The 20,223-nt window shown below is 53.2% G+C and overlaps 1 protein-coding gene and 1 pseudogene across 1 annotated transcript; one reads left to right on the top strand and one right to left on the bottom strand.

Annotated features, from left to right (window-relative positions):
* Window positions 463-14,312, bottom strand: PLA2G15 (phospholipase A2 group XV). Its single transcript, XM_005692174.2, has 6 exons — window positions 14,075-14,312; window positions 7,899-8,055; window positions 5,314-5,432; window positions 4,966-5,064; window positions 4,343-4,567; window positions 463-2,324 (listed from the first exon to the last, which is right to left on the bottom strand). The coding sequence occupies exons 1-6, from the start codon at window positions 14,184-14,186 to the stop codon at window positions 1,813-1,815; spliced, it is 1,224 nt and encodes a 407-aa protein (XP_005692231.1). The 5' UTR covers window positions 14,187-14,312; the 3' UTR covers window positions 463-1,812.
* Window positions 9,094-9,604, top strand: LOC102172090 (annotated as a pseudogene).

Raw genomic sequence — 20,223 nt, 5'->3', positions numbered from 1 at the left:
GACGGACAGATGGTGGGCAGATGAGCTTATGAAGCTAAGTAGAAGGGTGGCATTCTAAAAAAATTCAAAGGGTGCTGAGACCTGTAAGTTGAGGGCGGGTAGAGGCTGGGAAGGGGAGTCCAGTCCTGCCAGTGACAGGCAGAATTGTCCTTGGCTGCCAGCTCTCAGGTGGCATTTGGGGTCTGTTGACCAGATAGGCGCAGGGAGAGGACAGGAGCTTCTCTCCAACAGGAATGTTTCACATCCTGGTTCTCAGTCCCAGGACGGGAACTAGATGCCCGGAGAGAGGGCAGGAGGATAAAGCCCAAAGAGGAGCACAGGAGCCACAGTTTGGTGATGAGAGACCCCATCAAGGCCCCACAAAAGGTCAGGGTCTAACCCCCTGATTACCTGCCTCTCTAGCCCCCTCACCTTCCACTGCCTCCCTCCTCTCATGCTCAGAGCAGAGGCTAGGCCAGGGCATTTTACAGCATCCAGAATACTTTTATTGCCAGAATCGAGGTACAACCTGCTCAGAGTCCCATATGGGGCCCCCCACTAAGGAACGAAGGGAAAAACTGATGCTGGGTATGAATGTGACAGAGAAAATCCCACTTTACAGAAACCTTGTAGGAGCGAAGCACAGTCCATCCTGACTGTGGCTTTAGGGCCCCACCCTAGAGGCCAAGTCTTGGCCGTCGCCTACTTGGAGATCACCAAGGCAGATCCTGATCCTCTATCCCTCCTGTCACAGGGAGAGTCATGCAGCGCCTCTGGAGGGGACCCTCAAGGCACCTGGCTCTCTCAGGGGCCCACTTGAGTTTCTGGGCTCATCCCTGCTGACTAAACACCACTGAGCTACTTGCTAGAGACAGGTGCTGGGCAGAGTGAGCAAGAGTCCCACCTCCTCTCAGTCCCGTGTCAGCCTATGTGGGTGCTACAGAGACCCTAGGGCAGGGCAGCTAGCTATGTGGCAGGTTAGCAAGAGGGCAGCTCTGGGTGGCTCTGATTGGCCTTGGCTGCTTCCTTGAGTTCTGTTTCTTCATAAGTACCTAAAGGGTGAGGCACCAGGCCCACTCTCATCCTTGACCCACAGCCCCAGGGTGAAGGGAGATAGCATCAATACTGTGTACACAGACCAACCATGGAGATCAGGGCTCCTGGGACCCAGTCCCCAGCCCTGAGCTAGGCTGTTCTTAGAGGTAAGAGAGGTAGGAGTGAATGCCCCAGGCCCTGGGAACACTGGGAACACATGGAGAAGACAACAACCCACCCCTGCCTGCAGGGGGAACTGGGCAGCTCCTAGAAAGCCACAGTTGGACTGAGTGAGCAGTTAGGCCACAGGGAATCCAGCAGCTCCAGCCACTCATGGCCAGTAGCAGGCCGACGTGTGGCCAGTGTGTGAGAAGGTGCACCCTAGGGACCAGGAGCCCATCCTAGGGACCACAGGCCAGTAAGATCCCTCATCAGAAGGCCGAGGAGTCAGGGCCTGGTGGGCAAGTGTGAAAAGGCCACAGGGGTAGGAAGAACACACGGTTCTGGCACTGGCGAGTGGGGCCAGGTGCCAGTCAGTTCCCTTATGAAGCTATCCTGAGGTCACAATTCCACCAGCAGTAGCACTCTTGCCATCAAGGGTCCCTCAAGTAAGTCCAGACTATGTCTTCCTCAATTCCAGAGAGGAAGGATAAGAAAACACCATTTCCCCATTTCACAATCCAAGATCTAGGAGTTTAGATGATCAGTCACAAACCGCTAAACTTGTGGGCCATGGTAGAAGAAGCCAGAAGAAGCAGCGGTGGCTGGGTCACCCCATGGCCCTGCCCGCCACGGGCATCAGGGCCCGAGAAGCACATGTTTCAGGTAGGCCAGGGTAGTGGTGTTGGCCAGCATAGCGATGTGCTCATTGCCGGGCAGTGCCTGCAATGACACTTCTTGCTTCTGGAGGCCACGCCAGGTCTGGCAGTGCAGGGCGCTCTGCAAGTTCACAGTGCCATCACCGCTGCCATAGCGGATTTTTGGGTCACGGTCTGGGAAGCTCTCGTAGTCGTAGGACTCTGGCGTGGGGACCCCCGTACCATAGAGGCAGTGCAGTCGCACGCCAGGCGGCACTGTGGCCTCAATCAGCCCCTCCGTGTCCTGCCGCATGGACCAGCCGTCTTTGAAGCCGATGTCCTGGAAGAACTGGCGGTAGTCCTGCAGCGTGTAGTTGGCCTTAGGTGTGTGCACGAAGACCTTCTGCGGTGACCAGGTATAGTTGTAGGGCAGCAGCCAAGTGGTAGAGACAGCAGACCGCTGCTGTGCCCGGATCTTCAGGGACTTGATGACTGGGATCCGGTTGTTGTCTCCTGTGGGGTTAGGTCAGTCTTTGCTAAGGAATGCCAACTAGCTGGGCAGCGTACTAACCACCAGGCCCCCTGCCAGCCCCCAGCCAGTGCCCAGCCAGCATTCCACCATTGCTACACTGTGGACATCATTGACAACTCCCCTATTTCCCTGTATTTTTGCTCCACCTGGGAAGCACATGACCAAGACTTGTTCCTTTCCTTTTGCATTTTGTCACTAGAGGTTCAAGAGCACATACCCATAGGGTGATTTGTGGTTAAAAACAATACCTTCCGGTGGGAGGGGGGTTCATGTTTGGGAACGCATGTAAGAATTAAAGATTTTAAAATTAAAAAAATTTAAAAAATTTAAAAAACTTAAAAATAAATAAATAAATAAATAATAAAAACAATACCTTCCTCAGAGTACTTATCACCTGGCCGGTATGCACTGACTCTGTCAAAGGTGAATCAGCAGGTTGGCAGCCCAGAGACCCATTCTTCTGAATCTTTATTACATTGAGCTTTATAAACCTTTTTTCCCTTCCTATGCTCAGACCTACAGCCAAGCCAGCCCTGGTCTCATCCCACCCACCTACCTGGCACCTGGGCACCCGGGCCTCCAGGAGACAGGGCAGGAGGGGAGGCCGCGGACAGAGAAATGCCAACACCACAAACACACCACCGGTCAGTGAGATCTCCAGAGGAGAAGCAGGAAACACGGACCCCATGTCCTACTCAGAATCCAGGGCCGCCCATCACCCCCACTCTGACTGCAGACCTTCAGTTCTGCCTGACAGGGCCTGGCTCCAGGACCCCTCAGGAAAGGGAATCCCTAGCTAGGGGTCCATAACTGCCACCCTTCCTGCCCCACCCCCACTCCCAGACTGCCAAGGCCTGACAGCAGTTTCCCAGTGTCTGAAGCAAAGCTCTAAGGGGGCTCATGGGGAAGCTTTGAAATTCAGGGCCAGCTCTGAATTCCCCCATAGCAACTTGTCTCAAACTCAGAGGATGCCCACATCTTTCCTTTCAAGTTCAGGCTGGACAGAGTAGACAGTGTGATGAGTCCTCACTACAACTGGATCCACTGTCCAACTAATTCAGGGTCACTACGGACAGAAGCCTGATCACAGTGATCATGTGACCAACAGGCAGGTCAGGCAATGCTGGTCATTTGAGGAAGAACGCTCGTCAGATGCTTGGCCCAGCCCTGGCTCACGGCTCCCACAGTGAGGGGCCATGGGGCTCATATCCAGTCCTAGCAGAGGGAGGAAAGCCCTCTGGCTCCAGCTGGCAGGTTCTAACAGTTGTGAAAAGGCAGGTGGATTGGAAAGGAACAGGGAAGGAGGTAGTTTTCCCAACTGCCAACCAAGCGGGCCCAGATAAATCTGCACCTGCTTCCTCTTTGTGTTGCCCACAGAGGCTGCCTGCGGCTACAGAGTGAGGTGTAACTCATAAACAGGAAGCCGAAGCCCAGCCTTCCTTCTCTGGGGTGAAGGTGGGGATGAAGAAATGAGGAGGGGGGTCAAAGAGAGGGAGAAGTCTCCTGCAGATAACTTAAAAAAAATTTTTTTTTATTGTTTGGCAGTTACATCTTAGTTTCCTGACCAGGGATTGAACCTGCACCCCTGGGAAGTCCTTCCTCCAGAAAATTCTGGATCAATCCAAGTTAGACCAGCCAGGCCCACACAGTGTGTGTGTGTGTGTGTGTGTGTGTGTGTGTGTGTATGTGTGTGTGTGTGTGTGTGTCTGTGCATGTGTACATGTGTGCCCTATATGACCAACAGTTATGTCCCTCTATGCACATGCTGCAAGCAACTTACACAGATAACAAGGGTCATCGACTAGAGAGGTGAATTTAGAAGTAGTGTTATATTCTCTTTTAGAAAGAGATGTCTGGAAAAGAATACCACTCTGGAGAGGGAAGGCTCTGGACCCAAGAGAAGAGACATGAGGGTAGCCCAGGAAGACTCGAAAGAGGGAAAGAGACTGTGTCACCCCCAGCACCAGCCCTCCTGACGCTGGGCCAGGTGGGATCTTACCTGAGGCCAGGACACGCAGGGTCTTGGCCACGCCCCCCCAGGGCGGACCCAGTGCCACGAAGGCAAGGATGTACTTGTCCTTCCAGTCCTGTGGCTGCTGCTGCAGAAAGTAGAGCATGTACATGTTGCCCATACTGTGGGCCACCAGCACCACAGGGCCCTTGTACAGCTGGTACATCTCCTCGATCATCTTGCGGAGGGCCAGGAAGTAGGGCCCGTTTTCATCTGCAGGCCAAAGCCAGGCGGGGGTCAGGTAGGAAGGGTCCTTGGGCCTGAACCATAAACCATGTGTCAGGCCAGACCCAGGACTACACGGGTGGGGAGAGTGTGAAAATTCCAAGGGGAGGGGTCTGGTTTCCCCTCAATTTCCACAAAGGGAGCAAACAGAGGAGCTCCTTTCCCCTTCCTCTGCCTCATTTGCTATTCCCAGGGCTCAGAGGCCTGGAAATCTTGGGCTGAGGGTGGGGGAAAGACAGGACAGGGTGATCAGGGATGGGAGCAGTGACAGCTAGGCTGGATGCCAGAGACTCGGGTGTAGGGGAAGGCCCAGGGCCTGTGGTGGCTGTGATCTCCTCCTTCTCACCTCCCATGGCCTCCAGGGGGAAATCAGAGCAGCCACTTACTTGGAGCTCGGCGCCAGTCATAGGGGGCCCCCCGGAGATCCTTGCCTCGTTCGTAGCCCCAGCTCACAAGGCCTTCCACCATGGTATGCAAATAGGAACCTATAGACAGAAATGCTTAGGTTTAGACAGAGTACAGTCGCTGTCAGCCAACCACACCACGCCTACCAAGGAGACTGTGACATCTACAGCCAGGAGATCCCCAGGAGAGCACTCTATAGCTCTGTGCCCACAATGGATCAGAGATGGTTCACGAGCCACCCCTTCAAACCAGCAGGGTTCTTCCCACTCTAGGAACCCCTCAGAACCTCCATCCCCATTCCCTAGGGGGCATGAGGAAGGGCTACATACCCACGCTGCTTTTGCTGGGGTCCAGGAACTCCAGTGAGAAGGTGTCCCCAAAGCCAGGGACACGCACATCCACACCTTCGGGAAACTGGGTGGTGTGGGACGTTTGGTTGTAGACCAGCCTGCCAGGAAGGGATACTGAGCCAGTGACCCAGAGGCAACACCAAAGTTGACATGTCCCAATACTGTCCTGGGCCCTGAGCCATATTCCCTTCCCATCCTCAGGTCTGGTCAGATGTATAGAGACCAAAAAAGTAACAAAGCAAGTTCGTAAAGCATAGATCCAAGTTGTTGCTGTTTGGTTGCTAAATCATGTCTGACTCTTTTGCAACCCCATAGACTGTAGCCTGCCATGCTCCTCTGTCCATGGAATTTTTCAGGCAAGAATACTGGAGTGGGTTGCAATTTCCTTCTCCAGGAGATCTTCTTGACCCAGGGATCGAACCTGCATCTCCTGCATTGGCAGGCAGATTCTTTACCACTGAGCCACCAGGGAAGCCCACAGATCTGAGTAAGCCCATCTAAAGGAGGACCCCATCAAGGCTCACTCCAGAGACTGGCTCCAGAACCCACAGGCAATATTCCCGTCTCCTCACTGTCACCCACATGAGAATGCACATTTTAGATCTTGTGGGGAGAGGGACCTGGCTGCCAGGCCTGGCTCTGCAATGAACATCACACTCTACCCCAAAACTCGAGCAGCCTAACTTTGCAGGCTCCCACCACTTCCTCTCCGTGGATTCAGTTCCCGCCATCCACCCTAACATGATCCAGGGCAAGGCAGATGATGAATGCAACACACAAAGAAACCAGACAGAGAAACCCTGAGCACCAGTGGCTGCTGTGTGAGCTGGAGGGCAAGGCCTGGAGAAATGATGGGGCCAGGGTGGTAGGAGACAGAAGGAGAGCCTTGTGCCAGGTCAGGACTTCTGCTCTAGCCTCCCCTGATAATAAGGAGGCAAAGGTGCCCGAAGAAACACAGGCTAGACCCGCAGTCCCCAGAGGTCCTGAGTCCCACCCACCCTTAGGGATCAGCCACAGAAAGCTGATAAGTACCCAACACTGGCCCAAATAAAAGTCCTGGGACCCACTCTCTCCAGGGCGATCTGGAGATCATCCCAATGACCACTCAACAAAGTTCTAGAAGGCCAAAGCACTCTGGTCTGGATGCAAGTCCCAACAGGTCAGAGGCCCAAGAAAGATAGACAAGCCCCTCTCAGGGTTAGTCTGCCCCTCCAGCTGGCATTACCTGAGACCATTACGCCTCCACCACAAAAATAGAAATGCATATCAACATCCCAGAAATAGCCCTGATCACACAAGGAGGAGGAAAAGAGTCAAGAAAGTTGGTGAAATAAACAACAGGGAAAGGCAGGACACCCAGAGAATTGGCTGGAACCAGGCAGTGTGCCTCCAAGGAAAACATTTTAATTTGTAAGATTCCATTCAGTTCAAATACTTACTGAACACCAATTATGCTTCAGGTTCTACAGCTTTAAAGATAAAAGAGACACAGTCCCTGCCTTCAGGGAGCTCCGTGTGCTCAGAATATGCTCAGGAACCCTGAGCTCAGAGATACACAACTCTGGGTTGAATTCCAGTTTGCCATTTATTAGCTGAGTAACCCCAAACAATTTTGTAACCATTTTGAGCTTCCAGATTTCCTCATCTGTAACACAAGTTACAGCACTGTTTCACAGGGTTGCTGTAAGACTCAATGAAAAAAAGTGGGGGAGGTATTCTCTGGTGGTCTAGCAGCTAGGACTTAGCACTTTTACAGCTGGGGTCCGGGTTCAAGCCATGACTGGGGAAATGAGATCACGCAAGCCGCACAATGCGGCCAAAAAACAAAGAAAGAAGAAAATACGTAAAATACATAGTGTCTATGTTCAATAATGAGTAATTCTCATCAGTGACTATCTTATAATGGGAGAAACATCCTAGAAAACTCTGTTTGGCAGGCCAGGAATGCAAGTTAGAAGAGGCAGAAAGAGAGATTAAGAGCTCTGAGGGGTGGCAGGGAGACTTTACAAAGGAATCAGTCTGGGGAGAGGGATGGTAGAGATTTGTTTGTTTGGCTGCACCACGTGGCATGTGAAATCTAGTTCTCTGACCACAGATCGAACTTGAGCCCCCTGCACTGGAAGTGCAGTCTTAACTACTGGACCACCAGGGAAGTCCCAGGCTTGGGTTTTAAAGAGTGAATGGGAGAGAGTTGATCAGGCAAAGGGTGGCCCAGAGTGAAAGCAAGTGGAAAGGAATCCCAGGAAAAACAAGCAGCTGGAGAAGCAGGCGTGACCAAGGCAGAGGCAAGGGAAGGTATTGGGGTAGGGGGAGGTGGTGGCGCAAAGCAAGGCTGTGAATAGCAACCGAGGCCAAGAAACCACAAACAGGGCAAGAAGCACTGGAGAAGGGAAGGGGAGAAAGTTCTGGCTGGGAGGGCACAGAGGCAGTGCAGACCAGATTGGGGAAGGGAGAAAGGTCAGTGACCTGGAGGTCCCTTGAGGCACAGATGAGCTAGAAACAGGCTCTGGAGGCCTCTTTGGACTAGGTCAGGGTGCAGCACCCTGCTGTGCCCCAGCCCTCACCGGATATTGTCGATCCAGCAGTCAATGATGAAGGGTAGCAGTAGCTCCAGGTTCAGCCACAGTGTGAAGTAGTGATCTGTCTTCTTTGAGCAGACGTAGTGCACGACGGATGGCTTGTCCAGCTTTGCCTCCAGCTGGTTGCCCATGTCACCGGGCACTGCAGGGGGACACAGAGCATGAATGAGGCCCTGGGCCTGGCTGGATACCCAGCGGCCTTCTCCCCACAGCTGTCCGAGGCTGTAGAGCAGGTGATACTCAGCAGGGCCGTGTGGGGCTCCTAGACACAAAAGCCTTTCTGTGTCCACCATTTCTTTGATTACGGGAAATAGGCTTCTTTCTGCCTCATGACTTCCCTGAGTTCCAAGGGGCAGATTTAAGCAGTGGTTAATTAGCAAAGGCAGGGGATGGGAGACCTGGGAGAAAAGTTAGTCAGAAGACAACCATGCAGCCTTGGGGCAAGGCCCTGTTGTTCTCCACACACAATATAGCTTTGAGCCATTTTTCAGATTTCAAAACCCCCTCCAGGTAGGAGAAGTTAACATGTTACGGATGGTATGCTGCCCACATCAGAAGTGACAAGCAGATTCAAGGGATTAAATCTGTTAGAGTGCCTGAAGAACTATGGGCAGAGGTTCGTGACATTGTACAGGAGGCAGTGATCAAGACCACCTCCAAGAAAAAGAAATGCAAAAAGGCAAAATGGTTGTCTGAGGAGGCCTTACAAATAGCTGAGAAAGGAAAAGACGTGAAAGGCAAAGAAGAAAAGGAAAGATATACCCATCTGACTGCAGAATTCCAAAGAATAGCAAGGAGAGATAAGAAAGGCTTCCTCAGTGATCAATGCAAAGAAATAGAGGAAAATAATAGAATGGGAAAGACTAGAAGCACAAGCTGAAATCAAGATTACTGGGAGAAATATCAATAACCTCAGATATGCAGATGACACCACCCTTATGGCAGAAAGTGAAGAGGAACTGAAGAGCCTCTTGATGAAAGTGAAAGAGGAGAGCGAAAAAGCTGGCTTAAAACTCAACATTCAGAAAATGAAGATCATGGCATCCGGTTCCATCACCTCATGGCGGATAGATGGGGAAACAATGGAAACAGTGACAGACTTTCTTTTCTTGGGCTCCAAAATCACTGCAGATGGTGACTGCAGCCAGGAAATTAAAAGACACTTGCTCCTTGGAAGAAAAGCTAGGACCTAGACAGCATATTAAAAAGCTGAGACATTACTTTGTCAACAAAGGCCCGTCCAGTCTTTCTGAAGAACTGACAAGACGATGGAAGTGGAACAGAAGAGGAAGTGGACATTCTGCAAGTTCACCTACTGCGGCGGCGTGGACCTCAACCAGCTGCTGGACATGGCCTATGAGCAGCTGATGCAGTTATACAGTGTGTACCAGCAGCGGCAGCTAAACCATGGTCTGCGGAGGAAGCAGAACTGCTGCTGAAGCGGCTACGCCAAGCCAAGAAGGATGTGCCGCCCATGGAGAAACTCCAGGTGGTGAAGACAAACCTGCCGCATGATGATCCTGCCCGCCATGGCGGGCGTCTGCAACTGCAAGACCTTCAACCAGGTGAAAATCAAGCCTGAGATGATCGGCCACTACCTAGGAGAGTTTTCCATCACCTACAAGCCTGTGAAGCATGGCCAGCACAGTATCGGGGCTACCCATTCCTCCCACTTCATCCCCCTCGAGTAACCTGCTGGCCAATAAAGGCAACAGCTGCGGCTGCCGCTGCTAAATCGCTTCAGTCGAGTCCTACTCTATGCAGCCCCATAGACGGGAGGCCACCAGGCACCCTCGTCCCTGGGATTCTCCAGGCAAGAACACTGGAGTGGGTTGCCATTTCCTTCTCCAATGCATGAAAGGGAAAAGTGAAAGCGAAGACGCTCAGTCGTGTCCGACTCCTAGTGACCCCAAGGAGTGCAGCCTACCAGGCTCCTCCATCCATGGGATTTTCCAGGCAAAAGTACTGGAGTGGGGTGCCGTTGCCTTCTCCAATAAAGGCAGTAAGTGAAAGTCAAACTGAAGTCACTCAGGCGTGTCCGACTCTTTGCGACCCCATGGACTGTAGCCCACCAGGCTCCTCCATCCATGGGATTCTCCAGGCAAAAATACTAGGGTGGGTTGCTATTTCCTTCTACAGGGGATCTTCCCAACCCAGGGATCGAACTCAGGTCTCCTGCATTGCAGGCAGATGCTATAACCTCTGAGCCACCAGGGAAGCCCTCAATAAAGGCAGGGACTTCACCAAAAAAAAAAAAGGTCCCTCTAGTCAAAGCTATAATTTTTCCAGTAGTCATGTATGGATGTGAGAGTTGGACTACAAAGAAAGCTGAGCACTGAAGAACTGATGCTTTTGAACTGTGGTATTGGAGAAGACTCTTGAGAGTCCCTTGGATTGCAAGGAGATTCAACCAGTCCACCCTAAAGGAAATCAGTCCTGAATATTCATTGGAAGGAGTGACGCTGAAGCTGAAACTCCTAATACTTTGGCCACCTGATGTGAAGAACTGACTCACTGGAAAAGACTCTGATGCTGGGCAAGATTGAAGGCAGGAGGAGAAGGGGACGACAGAGGATGAGATGGTTGGATGTCATCACAGACTCAAAGGACATGAGTTTGAGCAAGCTCTGGGAGTTGGTGACCGACAGGGAAGCCTGGGTTGCTGCAGTCCATGGGGTTGCAAAGAGTCAGACACGGCTGAGCGACGGAACTGAACTGAACCGATGCTGTCCACAAGCATGTAGATGCCCAAAGACTGGCTGGAACCAGAAGGTTGATGATCCTCCTTATCTCACCACCAACCCATCAGAAGAATACCTTGAAGAATGTTCACAAGCTGATTACACTCTCTTGGAATCTTAACTATAAAACGTATCACCCTCTCCAAGCTGGGACACACAGTTCTGAGGGCATGAGCCCACTGTGGCCCCCTTTGCCTGGCAAAGCAGTAAAGCTATTCTTTTCTACGTCACCCAAACTTCTGTCTCTGAGATTTAATTCGGTGTCAGGGTACAGAGGCCAGTTACAGCTTCACAGGCAGGGTCTTATACTCTGAAAGCAGGATCAAGAAACAGGACAGCGGTTATGGCCACTTAACCAGTCAAAGCTAAATCCAAAGAAGGCACTCTGGGACAGGCTTGCGGAAGGGGACAATGAACAAAAAAGGTTGAGAGAAGCTGCCACCGGCCAGCCTACCAAGGCCCTCAGACCTTACTAAAGGTCAGAGCCCAGCTGCTAAATCCTGCTAAAGATCCCAGAGGGCAAATAATCTGGGGACCCCAGCACCTTGGCACACCTGGACCCTGGGTTGGAAATGGCTCTCCAGAAGCTACATACGGTTCCAGCCACAGCCCCATGGGGATGGGTGTGGCCAGGCTCCACTGATGACTTCTCTCTACCTGTTCAGTCTATATAGAGTCCTGCTTTACTGCTGTGCCAGGCAAAGGGGGCCACAGTGGGCTCCTGCCCTCAAAACTGGGTGTCCCAACTTGAAGAGGGTGATAAGTTTCATAGTAAAGGTTGAAAGAGAGCGTGATCAGCTGGTCGACATTCTTCTGATGGCTTGGTGGTAAGATAGGAAGATCGTCAACCTGCTGGCTCCAGGCATCTGCAGGTGTCTACATGCTTGTGGGCAGCATGCTGCTGCTGCTGCTAAGTCGCTTCAGTTGTGTCTGACTCTGTGCGGCCTCAGAGACGGCAGCCCACCAGGCACCCCCGTCCCTGGGACTCTCCAGGCAAGAACACTGGAGTGGGTTGCCATTTCCTTTACCAATGCATGAAAGTGAAAAGTGAAAGAGAAGTCGCTCAGTCCTGTCTGACTCCTAGTGACCGCATGGAGTGCAGCCTACCAGGCTCCTCCGTCCATGGGATTTTCCAGGCAAGAGTACTGGAGTGGGCTGCCACTGCCTTCTCCGTGTGGGCCGCATACTCTCCATTAACTGTTAACTTCTTGTGACACTCAAACCCACCCACTTCCATTCCTTTACTGTCCCACCTTCAAGGCCCTTCTCAGTCCCAGTGACCTTTACCTTTTCTCCCAGTGACCTTTGAGACCTCACTGCTCCCACATGCCACAAACATAGCCCCATGTAGGGTCCATCATCACTAATAGGACAACCAGTGTTTGGCTCTCCTGGGCATTCACTGGACTCCAGCTGTGAACCCAGCCCTGCAGAGGACAAGCCCTCCTTGGGCACCAACCTACAGTGTCCTCAGGGCAGACACGAGAGGGAGGTATGGCCCCGGCTCTCATCTCCCTTTGTGATGTGGTGCAGAAGTGGGGAGCATGACAGGCCCTAGATGACACACCTGTGGACTAGACAGTGCAGTGGCGAAACCTTGGTCACTGTGTCCACCACAGAGGAAATATCTGAAGGAGGAAGTCACCAGATCTGCTCTGCCTGGATACCCTTTGCCTTGGTCAGGGCATGTGGTCTCTAAAAGGGTCACTTCCTAGAACTACGGAAAGAGCCATCCACGTGCCTTTCTCCTCAAGTAATACAGGAAGAGGTGGAAATAGCTTGGTACAGTTCCATCCCACTGCCCAGGGCCTTCTGTATTCCTCCTCTGGCCTCTACTTCCTCTACCACCAACTGGAGACCTACTCACGAAGACTTGTCACCCTTGGATGCTAATCCTCTGATGGCCAAGGTCAGGTCCCTGCTTTGTGCCCAGAAACAGCTTGTCTGCTGCCCACCATGGGGTTTCCCAGGACTAATGTCAATAGCCTCATTCTCTGAGAAGCTAGACAGGTTAGAATTCCAGTTGCTCTATGTCTCTAGGTACACCCTGAGGCTCCTCTGCTGTGATGGAGGATAACTAAGAACTGAATGAATAAATGAGTCCATTTAGCACCAATCCAGGAGAAAAGGCCTAGGATCTGTCCAATCAGAGACCACATACTTCCCAACGCCACATTCTTCATACTCAGTACTCCTTAGGTCCACACTATGCTCCTGGCAGGCCCCCAGGGTGATGTCCAGGTGACCCAACCAGTCTCGAGCCCTGACCATCCACTCCTACCCCCACTCCATTACAGACAGCCTGCACTGCTCAGATTCCTCCCTCTGATACATAGTTCCCTCTGCCTGGAACTCTCCTGGCCTCAGGCTCCAGCTGCGCACTCCAGGAAACGTCTCCTGACCCCTGATGTGATGGATGGATTCTCTGTGTTTGCCTAGCACAGACCTTACCTCTGGAGATCATCCTGCAAACTTACAGAAGGCAAGGCCAAATATGCCCAAACTCCATGGTGAACCTGGGCCCAGCATCCCCCAGGGAGCATGTCCTGGCCCAGAGTTCCTGGTGAAGGACCCCTGGGATCACACTGCCTGCCAACCCCAGCTCTTCGTGGGAATGATGGCTTGTATGAGGCATCCAAAGCCCCCAAGACAGAGATCTCATCCCTGCCATACCCACCACAAGGAAATACTGCTGGCTTCTGTACAGCTCCCTGGGCTAGAAGCGAGGAGGAGATAAGACTGGGAGGTTGCCTAGCCCCAACACAGCACAGTCCAAGTAGGTCTGACAGGGGTAAGGGTGCCATACAACATCTGTTCATAGCAAGGGTCTCAACCCTTCCCTCCACCTGTATCCATCCTCAGATTCCCTTGAGCCTCCTCCCTCAGGCCCAAGGCCACATATTTGATAAGTTAGGGGAAAGCCCTGGTGGCAGGCTAGGAGAGTAATCCTTCCTCAAAGAGCTTACTTTCAGTAATGCCCCTCCTAAATGTGTCGGGCTGGAAGGGTGGAGGGAGACAGCCTACTAGCCAAGCCCAAGTCAACACTGAAGCCCCTGGGGGCCAACTTCGAGGGCACTCTACCGCCTACCCTCAGGAGTAGGGTCAAAAAGCCTCAGTCTTTCCAGCTAAAAAATGGGGATAAGGAGAGGCGAAGCTTGGAAATGAGACGACCCCGCGGACCGATGCATAAACGCGTGATGCATAAACCCTCCCACTTAGTCCCACGTTCTACAGGGAAAGGTGACAAGAGTTTGACCACACCCGCGCCCAGCATAGCGGGAAGTGGACGGACCGACCCAGGTGACAAGACAGTCATACGCTCCTCCACCTCGTGCTTAGAGGAGATGCAGACAGCCCCGCCTGCACCCCATCCAGCCGGACGCACGAACGAACGGACCCACAACTGGACGCGCGCCTCACCCAGCACCACCGGTGGCCGACTTCCAGCCGGGAGCGCAGGATCTGCGAGCATCAGGAGGAACAGGAGGCCATCCATGAGCAGGGTGGAGCGGTAGAGGCAGAGGAGATCCATGGCAGGGACCGCAGCTCCGGGCGAGAGGGGAGGACTCAGCTCGGGTCTCGTGCCTAGGCCCGGCAGGCAGCGACGCTCTTAACCCCGCCGCTCGCAGCCTTCACAGCAGCCGGGCCAATCAGGACCCGCCTCCTGCAAACGGCCAGCCAATAGGAACTAGCCTCTAGGGTAGTCCTTCCCAGTCGGAGCTCACCGCCCCGCCCCTACCCATCCCTGGCCCACTCCATTAACCGCGCTGCACGCCGAGCGCATCGATCGATAAAAGCTCAGCCCTGCTTTCGCGCGCGGTCTCAGCGGTTCTCACCCAACCCGCCTCTGCTGGGTACCTAGCTCAGCCCTCCGCATCTTAAGTCCACGATGAGCAGCTCTTATACCTGATTCCTGGCGCTTCCCTCATCTAGGATGCGCCGGGCCGAGTGGGAATTCAGGGTACAAAGCTCAGTAACTCGCCGCTGCTGAGCTACCCGGGTCAAGCCTGAGGAAGAAGAGGATAAGTGAGCCTCGGGCTGTTCTTGAGCCGGAGGAAACTAACCAAGACCTTTGTTCAACTCCCAAACCGATTCTTGGCACCATTCCCCGAGAGCACCTGAGTTCAGGCAACATCGACCCAAGGATCCACCTGCCATCTGCCTAGGGTAAGGCCAGGTCAGCGTGTTTCGCTTCCCAGTGAGAGTTCAGCCCGCCTGTTTCTGGAGTGTGGAATCACCCTCTCACCCGTATCCCTGGCCAGTTTGTTCGCCAGGTTAAGAGTGGGCTTGAACCTCAACCCTGCGCCAGCCCAAAGGCGAGTTCCCCTGATGTTCCTCCACCATTGCCACCCCACGCAAACCGGACATCCAGAGAGGACACAAGTTCTCTATGCATGGAATGGTGGGGGGGGAGGGGGCGGCAGGGACGGGTAGCAAATAGAGTGGGCAAAGGTTTGACAGCCAGTAATATTCTGGGACCAGGCATCACTTTGGAATAGAGAACCAGCATGTTTGGAGAGGAGCTCTTGACCCTTCACACATCCCTTTCTTGAGAGCCAGTCAACACCCTGGTCATCCCTGGCTGATTCTGAGACCTTTTCCTGCCCCTTCCTCCCTCGCTCCCTCCCTTTCTTTCTCTTAGTCAGTGGCTGATAGTTTCTAACCTCCTGGAGTGACCCTCAATGAATCTACTCACCACCTTGGCCTGCCCCTCCCATGTGCTTTTAGTGAAACACATTTGTGGTTGGGATACTCTCCTCTCTTAAGGTCCAACTATCTTCCACCTCAGACCCTGACCCAGGGACCCCCTTCCAAAACCCTTCTTCACCTCCATCCCAGACCATAGCAGAGTGGCTGCTGAGGACTGATCTGGTGTAGACCCAGTATGGGTGACCATACTAGGCAGATGTCTAGAGCCAAGGGTTAAGTGGGGACAGGGTGGAGATCAGGACAGCCTGGGCTGCCTTGGACTCTGATCACAGTCTAAATGCCTTGTCAGCCCAGCGGCCTCAGGTGCCTATGGGCCCCTCAGAAGGTGGCCCTGTCCTTGAGAGTATTTCCCTGCTGGCCCCCTCCCATAGGCCCTGAAGATGATAGAGCCGTGACCACTGGAGGAGGGGGTGCCAAGGTCTAGTCAGTAATAAACCAGTGCAGGCACTGTGGAGAGGGGCCAGAGGGTGAGGGTCCCCCATTTTTAACATGATCCCCTGGGCTGCAGACCTCTAGACACCTCCTTGACTTTCAGACGCATAACTACATGGTCACCAAATTTTCCCAGCTCTACTCTCCCAAAGCCAGATTACCCGCATCTCCCTAGCAGCCTCCTCACTTATGTCCCAGTTTATGCCCTTATTCCTGTGTCATTAAACATTAAATCAGATCATTGAGACTTCCCTGGCAGTCCGGTAGTTAAGATTCTGTGCTTCCACTGCAGGGGGCACAGGTTCGATCCCTGGTCTGGGAACTAAGAATTCTCAGGGGAGATGACTTGGGAGGCGATGTTAAGGGCTTCTCCTTTCACTTAGGCTATCTTAGGGTGAAGTCTCCAATGCCAGCAGCTCCTCCCTGCTCCGCAACACCAGGTTCCGTCGATGGAATCAGTGCGCCCTCTGGTGGGTACTCAGCGGCTATTCGCGGAGCAAATACATGGAAATGAAAACTCCAGGGAACCCAGTGAGCTAGCTATTCTGGAGGCTTGCTAGAATAGGTAAGAAAGGGTCGCAGCTGGCCCAGCTGGGGGCCGCTGGCCGCTGAGGGTGGGGATGGGCCTGGGCTGGCGACTTTGGATCGCCGCGATGGACCCCAAGCAAGCGCTCAGCCTCAAATCCTCCGACAACGGAATTATTTCCTGGGAGTGAGGAGAGTGAGTTTTACACCATTCCTCGTTTTGGAGTTCCACGAGAAAAGCCACACTCCTCAGGTGAGGAACCCCACCATCTGCTCAGACCTTCATGTACCTGCAGCTGGAGCGCCCACTGCCTTAGTGGCAGGCTTCCAAGCGCTGCAGTGAGGACGGGATTCCGCTAGCTTGCAGGCAGGCTCACCGCACCACGTTGCTTTTTCCTGAATACCCAAAGTACTGTTTGGAAAAGGAATCTGTCTGTGCCGTTGGAGTCTCTCTGACGTCTCTCGCGTATCTTATCTCTGATTCATTCATTCGTGACTTGTGAACACTAGCTAGTAGCAGGGTGAGGATGGGGGACATTTATCAGTGAAATACAGAAATTTCAAACCGCAGTGGCTACCCTTGCTACAGAGGGAGGTGCCTTGAGGGGAAAATCTGGAGGGAGAGCAGGGGTTAACTAGGGCAAGGGCGGGTTGGAAGGAGAGGCACAGATGACACTCTAGTACAAAGCTCCTGTGGCCACAGGGAAGGTTACTTTTGATGGAATACGGGAAGAGCGCCTAGTCAACCATTCATTCATTCTTGAGTTACTACTATGTGCCCAGCAGGTCCAGTGATAGACTTTGGATAAGCCTTTCCTCAGGCAACGGCAACCCACTCCAGTACTCTTGCCTGGAAAATCCCATGGACGGAGGAGCCTGGTACGCTGCAGTCCATGGGGTCTCGAAGTTGGACACGACTGAGCGACTTCACTTTCACTTTTCACTTTCATGCACTGGAGAAGGAAATGGCAACCCACTCCAGTGTTCTTGCCTGGAGAATCCCAGGGATGGGGGAGCCTGGTGGGCTGCCGTCTATGGGGTCGCACAGAGTCGGACACGACTGAAGTGACTTAGCAGTTCCTCAAGGATATTCTCACAGGGCTGGGTTAGAGTGGGGGGTGGGTAGGGGATGGATGGTGGGGTAGGGAGACAAACGATTTATCGTGTTAGGAGTTGTTTTAGTGGTGGCAGAAGACATGAGAGCCGGTTGGGGGACAGGAATCCGGTGTTTAGTATTAATGGGGTGATCTGGGAGGACCATCTGAAAATAAGTAAGGGAGCTCAGCAAAGCAGGGGGACCAACGTAGTTTTAACAAATTTAGTTTTTCAAGAGTCCTAACATCAGGAATTATCATGTGGGGGGCAGGGGGCGGACAGGTGCGTGGGTATCTGGGGGAGCCGTCCCACGCTTGGGTTTACTACTCAGCAAGGACCTGTACACTCATGAATGCGTCTCCAGTGGAAATGCGCTCAGGACAGCTAGAGGTACCAAGGGGTTACCTCGAGCGGGAGGATTCCCTGGGAACCTGACGTTGAGACCTACCTGTGCTGAATGATGAATAAAAAAGGACCTAGCGTGAAGGGAATACCAGACCACCTGACCTGCCTCTTGAGAAACCTATATGCAGGTCAGGAAGCAACAGTTAGAACTGGACATGGAACAACAGACTGGTTCCAAATAGGAAAAGGAGTATGTCAAGGCTGTATATTGTCACCCTGCTTATTTAACTTATATGCAGAATACATCATGAGAAACTCTGGGCTGGAAGAAGCACAAGCTGGAATCAAGATTGCCAGGAGAAATATCAATAAGCTCAGATATGCAGATGACACCACCCTTATGGCAGAAAGTGAGGAGGAACTAAAAAGTCTCTTGATGAAAGTGAAAGAAGAGAGTGAAAAAGTTGGCTTAAAGCTCAACCTTCAGAAAATGAAGATCATGGCATCTGGTCCCATCACTTCATGGCAAATAGATAGGGAAACAGTGGAAACAGTGTCAGACTTTATTTTTGGGGGGCTCCAAAATCACTGCAGATGGTGATTGCAGCCATGAAATTAAAAGACGCTCACTCCTTGGAAGGAAAGTTATGACCAACCTAGATAGCATATTCAAAAGCAGAGTCATTACTTTGCCAACAAAGGTCCGTCTAGTCAAGGCTATGGTTTTTCCTGTAGTCATGTATGGATGTGAGAGTTGGACTGTGAAGAAAGCTGAGCGCTGAAGAATTGATGCTTTTGAACTGTGGTGTTGGAGAAGACTCTTGAGAGTCCCTTGGACTGCAAGGAGATCCAACCAGTCCATTCTAAAGGAGATCAGTCCTGGGTGTTTGGAAGGAATGATGCTAAAGCTAAAACTCCAGTACTTTGGCCACCTCATGCGAAGAGCTGACTCATTGGAAACGACTCTGATGCTGGGAGGGATTGGGGGCAGGAGGAAAAGGGGACGACAGAGGATGAGATGGCTGGATGGCATCACCGACTCGATGGACGTGAGTCTGAGTGAACTCCGGGAGTTGGTGATGGACAGGGAGGCCTGGCGTGCTGCAATTCATGGAGTCGCAAAGAGTCGGACACGACTGAGCGACTGAACTGGACTGAGCGACTGAACTGAACTGAGCGTGAAGGTCTAGTGGTTGAATGGATGGGGATGCCAGGAAGGGTGAGACTTAGATCAGGTAACCGCCCGGATGGCCCGGGGCTCTGTTGTCTAGGAGTAGAGCCCAGACTGGAGCCTGGCGAGGGGCGATACACGCCAGCGAAGTTTTAGGAGAGGATGGAGTGCTGTTGGAGTGAACTGCAATCAGCTGCAAGGGCGTGGCCGGGAGGAAGACTGGACTCCGCCTGCGCATGCGCTCTCCTGGTCGGGTGAGGGAGGGGCTTTACCTCCCTGTTGCGTCCCGCCCACCGGACAAATATTTGACATTCCAGGCTTATCTAGAGGAGGGTGGTGCCCGAAGAGCGCTTTTCCTCCTCCCCCGGGGCCTAACTGGCTCAGTGAGTCCAGGGGTGGGGTCAGCGGGCTGGCAGTTGGGTGACGGTCTAACCTAGGACAGCGAAGCGCGGACACTCGCCTGCAATCAAAGAGAAAGCGCGGGTGGCCAGCAGCCGCTGGAAGGCCAGTGTGCTTTCCCTTTGCTTCCCAGCCGCCGTGTCCCGGGCGCCTCAGTCTCTTCATCCGCCTAGTGGGGACGCAGTGCAGCGTATATTAGAGGGTAAGGCCTCGGAGGCGCCTCCTCTACGCCGGGCTCTTTAGCTCTCATTCGTCCGAAAGTCAGAACGCAGCGCCCAGCTTCTCTGAAAGCGTGAAATGCGGCTCGCGCCCCAGTTCCAGATCGGGCTTCACAACCCGGTGTGTCTACTCTCTCTGGGCTGGAGTCCCTTCTCACCGGATTCTTCTTCAGTTTCTCAGTCACATAAACGGGAGAATTTGGGGAAGTCCGGGACGGCCTGGAAACTCACCATAAAGGATCTTCACCAAGCCCGACGGGACGAAAGGGTGCTGGGAGCCCTCCACGAGATTCTGTCCAAAGAGAAGAGATGGAGGATCTGCGGCCCCCTTGAGCAGCTTGCACTTTCGCCTCTAAGCGCGCTCTCAACTCAGCAACAGGCCTGTTATCCAGGCGGAAGGACAAAAGCATACCGCAGCTCTAACGTAGGGTTGGGGCGAGGCTCCTTGCTGGGGCAGTCCGGCTCAGCGCCGTCTAGAGGCCCGCTCTCGGGAGCTGGGGCGGGGGATGTGGGAGACGCGCTTCTTCCTTCCCTAGAAACGAGGCCTGCGCACGTCCGACCGCGCTTTGGCATCGCAGGCACTTCCAGGAGCCCGGCTAAGGCCCAGCCTTCGCACCTGTGTTCACAAACCCTGCCCACTGACCTCTGGTGAATCCCCCAATGGTTCTAATGCT

Source organism: Capra hircus, chromosome 18 (assembly GCF_001704415.2).
Source record: "Capra hircus breed San Clemente chromosome 18, ASM170441v1, whole genome shotgun sequence".
In the NCBI taxonomy this organism is placed as follows: Eukaryota; Metazoa; Chordata; class Mammalia; order Artiodactyla; family Bovidae; genus Capra; species Capra hircus.
The sequence above is the reverse complement of the archived record's forward strand: the minus strand, read 5'-3'. Positions and strand labels throughout refer to the sequence as shown.

Excerpts from the sequence above, each read along its gene's own strand:
- PLA2G15 (XM_005692174.2), bottom strand. The coding sequence starts at position 14,186 with ATGGATCTCCTCTGCCTCTACCGCTCCACCCTGCTCATGGATGGCCTC. Across the intron at positions 5,433-7,898 it reads TGCTGGATCGACAATATCCG|GCTGGTCTACAACCAAACGT; the intron begins GTGAGGGCTGGG and ends CCTTCCTGGCAG. Across the intron at positions 2,325-4,342 it reads CCTGCGTGTCCTGGCCTCAG|GAGACAACAACCGGATCCCA; the intron begins GTAAGATCCCAC and ends CTAACCCCACAG.